The following is a 9,496-nucleotide window of genomic DNA, read 5'->3' as shown; positions in this document are numbered from 1 at the left end:
TCAATATAAGAGTGCGCACTCGTAGAACAAATTGGATTGAATGGAAACATGAGGTTAAATAGTTTAAAGAAGAAAGACATATTTGGCCATATGATTAAGACGACATATGATGTTAAAAACAGTGGATAGAAATCGTGAGATATAAAGCTGATGTTGCACAAGGATTCTCACAAAGACCAGTAATAGATTATGAGGAGACATACTCCCATGTGGTGGATGCAACTACTTTTAGATTTCTCATAAGTCTGGCTATATAAGAGAGAAAATTAGACTTGCAGCAAATTGATGTAGTGACTGCATATTTATATGGTCCACTGGATAATGAAAGTACTAGAGGGTATTGAGCTGAAAGAATAGCAAGTTCTCGAGAACAATATTGATAATCATCAAAGTAAATGATCTGAATATCCTAGGAACCTCTGGATACAATTTCCCAAACAGTTGAATATCTCAAGAAAGAGTTTGAGATGAAAGATCTTGGAAAACAAAGTTTTGTTTGGGATTACAGCTTGAGTACATTAATAATGAAATCCTTGTGCATCAAATAGTATATACAGAAAAGGGTACTCAAGAGATTTAATATGGACCAGTCTCACCCATTATCTAGTACATGGGCGTGAAATCACTTGTTTTGGATACCGATCCATTCAGTCCAAAGGTGGACGATAAAGAAGTCCATTTAGTCTTGAGATGGACGATGCAGAAGTTTTGTTTTAGATACTGATCTGTTTGGTCCATAAGAAGGACGATGAAGAAGCCTTTGGTTTTAGTTTATTTTATACTAACCAGTCCAAAGAGGGGTTATTTGTTTTTGTTAATTTGTTTTCAGACATGTTATGTTTTACACATGGTGGTACACGCATATCACAGCAACATCATCCAAGATTTCGTGTGTGTGTATTTGAGGTCGATGACTCAATATGTTCGATCAGATTGTGGCATGGCCGATGGTAAAGAAAAACTAACTATCATGTTCGAGGACGAAGCATATTCTGTCCAAGATCTTCATCACCCACAGATTGCAGAAAATTGGAGAGGTCCAAGGGATCTTCAGTAATGTCTAAATCAGGGGGAGTAATGTGTGTTGTACTCTTTTTCCTTCATCATGGTTTTGTCCCGATTGGGTTTTCCTGGTAAGGTTTTAATGAGACAACATTAAAGCACATTACAAGCTCTAAATGGTTATGGCATCCAAGAGGGAGTGTTATGAATCAGATTGTGGATGGCTCATAACCAAGAGATTATGATTTGTAATCTTTCTATTTATCTATGACGGTGTAATCTCATATATAAGAAACCTCTATGTTAGGAATAAAGATATACTTTTCCATTTATTTAATTTTATAACACGAGACTCTAAATTTAAAACGGAACAAAACGGACTTTTCCCTTTTAACTGTATGTACGTAAAACATTATTGTAATGTATGTGCCTATATGGTTTATCTCTGCATCTATGCATGCAGTTTCCAAATAAACTTCGTAAAACACCATACGCAATATTGACTATAAGACACTCCAACTAAAAAATATTACGAAGCCAATAAAAGTAAAAAAGAAAGAAAGAAAAGACATAATAAATAGATAAAAGCATCGTATAAAGTATAAACTCATAATTTATTCGATTTCTATTTTTATTTTTAATAAAAGGGACACGTATACCAATTGGGAAACAGAGGACGGCACCGAACCATATTGACTTCCCCTCTTCTTCAATCCCTATATATACTTGGTACTTTCCATTACGGACCCTACGGCCTTTTGTTTCTCTCTTCTCCATTACTTTCCTTAAAACTCTCTCATTAGCTCATTATTGATAAAGCCAACTAACCAATTATTTGAGATTAATTATTAATCATCGACAAAACTCAAATGGGAAGATCACCTTGCTGCGAGAAGACTGGCCTCAAGAAAGGGCCATGGACGTCTGAGGAAGACCAGAAGCTTGTTGACTATATCCAGCAACATGGATATGGTAACTGGAGAACCCTCCCCAAAAATGCTGGTTTGTCTCTTATTTAGCATTTTAAACCATGCTTTTAGTAATGATGTTTTCTAAAAAGTTTTGATATTTAAATTTTGTATATTTTTCTCTTAATTATCAGGTTTGCAAAGATGTGGCAAGAGTTGTCGGCTAAGGTGGACTAATTATCTCCGACCAGATATAAAGCGAGGGCGATTCTCCTTGGAAGAAGAAGAAACTATTATTCATCTTCATAGCTTTTTAGGAAACAAGTGAGCTTAATTTTACTTTTGTCTATACAATATTTTCTTAATATTGAATTAGTCCAAAAATTCTTATGTGTTTTGTTTTTAATAAATTCTTATAGATGGTCTGCTATTGCGGCACGTTTGCCTGGAAGAACAGATAACGAGATCAAAAACTTTTGGAACACACATATTAGAAAGAAGTTGCTTAGAATGGGCATCGATCCAGTGACTCACAGTCCCAGACTTGATCTCCTTGATATCTCATCCATCTTGGTATCATCTCTGTACAATTCCTCTTCACATCATGTCAACATGTCAAGACTCATGATGGATGCTCATCGTCAACAGCAACAACATCCTTTGGTTAACCCGGAGATTCTCAAACTCGCTACCTCTCTCTTTTCTCAAAACCAAACCCAAAACCACAACCAAAACCAAAACTTCGTGGTGGATCATGACACAAATACCCACGAGCACCACTCAGTTTATCATCAAGATGTTAACCAAGCCGAAGTAAATCAGTACCAAACCGGCCATCAAGATTACCAACCTTGCATGCCGCCATTCCCCAATGAAGCTCAGTTCAACGACATGGGTCATCAGTTCAATGGTTTCGGAGAACAAGCTCTCGCTTCAACCTCGAATACATCAGTCCAAGATTGCAATATTCCATCGTTCAACAACTTTGCGAACTCTAGTTTTGTATTAGATCCTTCTTATTCGGACCAGAGCTTTAGCTTTGCTAATTCGGTCTTGAACACGCCATCCTCGAGCCCGACAACATTAAACTCCAGTTCCACGACTTACATCAATAGTAGCAGTTGCAACACTGAGGATGAAATGGAAAGCTATTGCAGTAATCTCGTAAAGTTTGATATTTCCGATTTCTTAGACGTTAATGATTTTCTCATATGATTTATAAGAAACAAAATAAAAGTTTATTGGAATAGTTTATTTTACTTGTAATTTTAAGGCTTTGTTTTTCTATTTGAATTGGTTTACATGTAATGTAAAATACAGTTTGTTCACGTTCTTTTGTTTAATTGTGTTTTAGAGTTAATAGTACGTAAGACCATTTTTAGTTTCCATTATTGATATCTACTATTTATTTAAATGTTATATTTGGCCGGCTTTACTTCTACATAAGCATAGTCTCCTGCCCGTATTATTTTGACTCAATGATATGCATGATTGATATGAGGTGCTAAAATTTCCTCTGATATAAATATTTTAATAATTACATCATTGACTTATGTCATGTTTCCCAAAAGGTATTAATGGAAACGTATGAGCCAAAGCATTATAGTCCAAATGATTCACCACCATTCAACCTAGATACTTTTTCATTTTTCTTTTTAATTCATAAGATCCACAACATGCATTCCCAGCAAGATATTTAATTAATTAACAATAATTGTATTGGCATTATATCATCATCTCTACGGAAACAAGATTACGAGTTACAGGCTGGTAGTAAAATTTTATAAATAAAGACATTTTTTTTTATCAAACAAATAAAGACATACATAACATGTAAAATTTGAGGCCGACAAAAAAAACATGTAAAATTTGAGTTTATATAGTGTACCTAAAAGTTAATTTATTAAATATTCTTTTATTCCAGCGATCCACTGGACTTGTTCCAACTCTTAACAGAGAGTTGGAGTGGAGCTTTCATGCTCAAAAATCTTACAAAAACCGAGTGATATTTTACTTCCTTCCTTAATCCCGGAACCGGCGGGAGTCGCGCCCCGGCGTGTGCAGTTCACGTGCGGAAAGGTGTCCCAGTCCTTTATCTTTATATGGGAGTATCTAATGGACTGAAGACACATGTCAAGCAGTGTCGATGGCTTTGCATGTAATTAAGGCGAAAAGCAACCACGAAAAAGAAAAGAAAGCCTCCTTATTATTGAAATCACGGCGTAGTTTTATTTTGTACGCTTTACACGCGTAGGTATCAAACATAAGATAGACAACACGTGGAACTCAATAATGATCCGTGGGTCCCGCTATTTTTGGATGAGCTGTTATTTTTTGACTGCTGGATTATTAACAGTTAACCATTTTTGTATTTTTTTCCTCAAAATAAAAATAATTTTTTTGTTTATAATAGCATAATACTTGTAATTGGATAAATGTTGTGACTTTGACAGCTTAGATGTATTGTTTTTCAATGGACCATCCAAAAAGGTGTACATTTACCTCTGTCAACTATTTATTAGACGATGACTTTTTTTTGGCGGTTCAATCCTTCTATAAACAGTAAAGGTTTTCTTAGACCATAATTAACTGGAGTTTTTACCTTCAACTAGGAGATAGTTTTTCTTAGATTTTAACTAAGAAAAACTAAGAACCGTCTCTTAAATAAAAGATACAAAAATTGTCTCTCAGCCGAAAAGCGTAAAAAAACAAAAAAATATCAAATCATAAATTAAAAACCATGGCTAAAAGACCGGAAGGGCAAGATAAACTCTTATGTTTTTTTTTCTTCTGTGCGCTAAAGTTTTGCCTAATTGATCTAAAAGTTACATGTTAAGGACATATAAAGCTTTTATGAGACAAACACAAAGAGTAGATTTGTTATATAAACCCGATATTAAAAAACTTTTATTAGTTGTCTGCAAAATATTTAAAACGCAACAAAAAAGACACGCTCGTCGTAAAAGGTTCAAATTTAAACAAAATGTAATCTATTGACTGAAGAATCAGATAAAGCTTACCAATAATTTTTTCACCTCTTTGCCGGGAACCCAAGCAATGTAAATAGTCCTTTCCAGCGCGAATCGAACCCGGGTGGCGGAAGTTACGCCTTACCAATAATTTGTACACACATTTGGGCGGTTGCCAAAATGAATATCAGACCCACAGCGAAAAGGTGAACTTTGTTTTACATGCTCCCGTTTGTTTTCGTCTGTGTGTGTCTCCATACCCATGACAAAACAACAAAACGTGTTTTTCTCGTATACAATTCGTGTTGTGTTTATATGTAGCCACTTGATCATGAAACCAAATCTTGTGGTCAAATTTGGAGGTTTTAAGAGTTAACGTAAATTAATATCCTCCTAAATTCAATATCTAATTATTTCTACCAAGTTTTCTAAGATAATTGGAGACTTGGAGCAACACTCAAGTTATTCGAAAGCCTTTGCGCAAAAAATAAACACTCAAGTTATCAATTATGTTTTTAGTGAAAGTTATATGTTTCGTATTAAATCACTAATGCAAAAATATTAGTACCCAATTATTATTAAAACAAATGAAAAAAATAGTTGAAATCGATGGCAAACCACGACAAACACACAAAAACCAAATTAAGTACAATAATTTGGTTAGAATGTATACCTAGTACGTTTCCTATATATGACCATTCTGGTTTGGTCAATAATATACTAATTACTTATATTTATATATCCATGTATCTAAAATAGACAAATAATTTTCTCAATATTTCTTTTTGGTATATTCACCAATATTTCTTCACTAAATGGTAATTAACAATTTGAAACTTTCGGTCATTGTAGATTATACGTACCGGCCAGTTTTAATCTAATCAAGATATAAGTCGGGCTTGAAATCTGTGATAAATATCATCCATATGGTCCAATTTGTGATATTTCATTACACGATTCACTAGTCAAAGAATTTTCCCAAAGCTATCTATGTATTAAGTGCGAACAATTAAACTATTAATTGTCACCACAAAGTGGACTTACTGGACTTTGATAGTTCATTATTGTCGTCCGTACGACCAGAAGCTTCTATAATCACATGTCATTCTAATGGTCGATGACCACGTAATCCATACGTCATTCATACATCAATACGAGTAGTCCACTTTTTCCACACTAATCATACAAAGAAAAAAAAAAGAATTTATAGTAAATGAAACAAAGAAAATGAGTCATTATAGTTAAACAATGAAATTTTACAGACCATTTACTAGCTAGAGAGTGACAATGCTGATATATAAAACTTAAAAAAAATTGGAAGACAATTTTTTTGTGCAACAGTTTGGAAGACATATTGTATCAATAAACAATGACATCGTACAACTTTTAAATTAATGATTTTAATAAAAATCAAGAATACTTAATTTAGCCTTCACCCAAAGCTATAATTAAATTGAAATCAAGCTATATATTTATTATTAATTAGTACTAGTTTGCTTATAACATGGAAGCATATGAATATATTTGAAAACCTATCAATATGTGTAAGAACTGCTAACACATACGTTTGTGAACCGGTTTGAGAACTGCGAGACAAATGCTTGTCTTCTTCTGTAATCGACTCCTGAACATGGATATATCTTTAAAGTCAAATAAAACGTAGCATTATCCAATCATGGTAGCAATAGTATTAACAAAATTTTTGAAAATGGTGCTCTTATAAGAAAAGCAATAAAACAACAAAAGCTCGAATTCAAAACCTTTATAAAGGAAAACAATAATTCAATTTTTTTTCTATTGTAAAAGTTTATAGACCAATTTAGTCACTCATGGACACAAAGTCTCAGCCGTCCATAGGGAAAAAATCATATCCGGATAAAGTCAATTTCAAAAGTTAAGATAAGCACTAAACTAAATATGTGTCTTTGGCAAGCGTGGCACTACTATATTTTCATACGATTAGTTGATTTGAAGCAACGTGACTTTGAGTTTGTTAAAACTATATATTGCATTGTAACTATTATAGGAACTAACAAATAATGGTGTATACAACCGGATAAAAAAATCGTTTTGATCCTCAAATGTTAAAAATTATTATATATAAATTGCATGATTTTCTTAAAATTTTAAAAACGATTAAAACTAATCTAATTTTTTATTAGTCTCATAATTTTTGGATCCGGTTTTGATAGTGGTGAATTATTGTGATGATTTAGACCAAGTTTAACTTCCGCTACAGCCTACAGTACACGTCTATCTTTTTCATTTTACAATGTGAACTGACAGCGTGATTGTAGATTCCAGCATGAGTTTTAACTTGTGTGATCTTCTAGTTATTAAAGATGAAAATATATGTGTAATGTAGCGGAAGCTGTTGGCTGATGCTTGGCAAAAAACGGTCCACGTCTCTCCTCGTCTTTGTATTAAACTGCTTTTGATTAATGGATTGGTAACTCTGGTATCTGGACAGCCACATTCCCAACTATCTTTTCGTATGAGGTCCAGCGCCCCAACGGAAGAGATGTTAAATCCGTTGTTTCCGGGGCTCGAAGTCGTGATAGTGGAACTTGTTAACGAATTACAGTTTGTTGTTAAATGCTCACTCTTTTTTGGATAAATACACAAGAATTAAAACATACATATTTTCCTAAAAAATAATACTAAAAATATAAAATAAATCTAATCTAGCCAATCATAAAAAATACTATAAAACATTATTAGTCACACAGTTTTTAATGAACTTTAAACTAATTAAAAAAATATCAAACATCATATATTTTGAAACATCAATAACTCTTTAAAACATCACCTATTATGAAATGGAGGGAGTAAATTATTACTAGTACTAGATTATTTTTCCGCGCTACGCGCGGATAATATAATTTTATTTTTTTTCACATTTTATCATATAAAATATCATCTTAATTTAAGATTAATTGTGTTTATTTGATCAATTGCAACTTACTATTTTTACTTTCATAGAAAATCTTTTGTATAAATGAGGCAATTCAGTTTTAAAATTCTATTTCTCATTTTAAAATTTTATTTATATTAATCTCAAATAAGTTCCTATTACATGAAATGAAAAAGAGAAACCTGACTTTCATAGTAAAATTAGGAAGAGAGTTTGAATTACTTTTCTTTTATTATGTTTGACAAACTTTACTTCTGTATAAGATTTGAAACATTTTATGGATCAAAATTTCATATAAGTAAAACACATCAAAACAAAAACATTTGTTCAATAATGCACCTGCATTTATTATTATTGTTTTACGTAAATTTTATAAAATCAATGATTGATAACCGTTTTAGAACTGAAACCGTTTAAAATTTGTCTATGCATTATTAAATCGTAAAAATATTAAATTATAAAATAATATTAATATTTATCAGAAGTGATGTAATAATACTATTATTAGTGACCAATAATTTAAATATAGAAAAATTATTGATCCGTACTTTGATATTTCTTAGAAAAATTATTTATTCACCGACCAATAAAAGTCTGCAAGCTCATATTCATTAGTTGAAAAAAAAGAAACAAAATAATAAGAATTCGCCAAATTATATTATGTTTTTAAAATAAAAAAATAGTACAAATAAAATAAAAAAATAGTACAAATTTTTTTAAAACCATTGTTAACGCAGTCATCAAAATAATAAACCCTAAATCCTAAACATTAAACCCTAAAAACTAAACCTTAAATTTTTGGGTAAATTCTAAACCCTTGGGTAAACCCTTAATCTTTGGGTAAACCCTAAATCTTTGGGTAAACTCTAAACCCTTGGGTAAACCCTAAACTATAGGGTAAATCCTAAACCCCAGGGTTTAGGGCTAAGATTTAGAGTTTTAATGACGGCGTTTAGGATTTAGTGTTTAGGATTTATTGTTTAGTGTTTATGATTTAGAGTTTAGGATTTACCCAATGGTTTAGGGTTTAATGGTTAGACTTTAGGATTTAGTGTAATTTTATTGACAGCATTAATAATGTTTTTTAAAAAACTCATTTTTTGCAGCTAGTACTATTTTTTTAATTTATTTTTATTTTAAAAATCACAATACAACTTAGCAAATTTTTGTTATTTTGCTTTTTCTGAAAAAATTAAACATGATATGACATGCTATAATTGGCCGGTGAACCTACGCCTTCTGGGGTAAACAAAAAAAAAAACTTTTCTTAGAATGCGTAGATGTTGTTTTTGTAAATTTGTTCTAATATAATTTTGATAACATTATAGTAAATAAGTCTTATTTGGCGTTGGACTTATGTAAATTGAAACACAATTATGGATAAATTGTTTTCTAATTAAATACAACGCATAATAGTGCATGAACCAAAATTTATTTTGAAAAAATAAATTTAAATATATAGAAGGAATAAACATTAGAAGCTGCAATTAGACATGAACATCATTTTTTAGAATTTTTAGAGAAACAAATGTATGTTATGATTTCCGAGAGAATTTTAATTTTAGCTTTTACCCCAAATTTGATATCATTATTTAAATTTATCTTTAAAAGATAACCATTTTCATAAATACTTTAAATTTCCAAAAACTAAAACTGACATTATAAATCATTTAAAAATGTTTAAAATCATTTATAAAATATTT

At 31.4% G+C, this 9,496-nt stretch overlaps 1 protein-coding gene across 1 annotated transcript; it reads left to right on the top strand.

Annotated features, from left to right (window-relative positions):
• Positions 1-1,768: 1,768 nt before the first annotated feature.
• LOC106292522 (transcription factor MYB39) lies at positions 1,769-3,275 on the top strand. Its single transcript, XM_013728128.1, has 3 exons — positions 1,769-2,004; positions 2,105-2,234; positions 2,330-3,275. Exons 1-3 carry the CDS (start codon positions 1,872-1,874, stop codon positions 3,123-3,125), a joined length of 1,059 nt encoding a protein of 352 aa, XP_013583582.1. The 5' UTR covers positions 1,769-1,871; the 3' UTR covers positions 3,126-3,275.
• The last annotated feature ends 6,221 nt before the right edge of the window (positions 3,276-9,496 follow it).

This window comes from Brassica oleracea, chromosome C1 (assembly GCF_000695525.1).
Source record: "Brassica oleracea var. oleracea cultivar TO1000 chromosome C1, BOL, whole genome shotgun sequence".
NCBI classification, from domain to species: domain Eukaryota; kingdom Viridiplantae; phylum Streptophyta; class Magnoliopsida; order Brassicales; family Brassicaceae; genus Brassica; species Brassica oleracea.
Note: the sequence above shows the minus strand (reverse complement) of the source record. Positions and strands in the feature narration are given on the sequence as shown.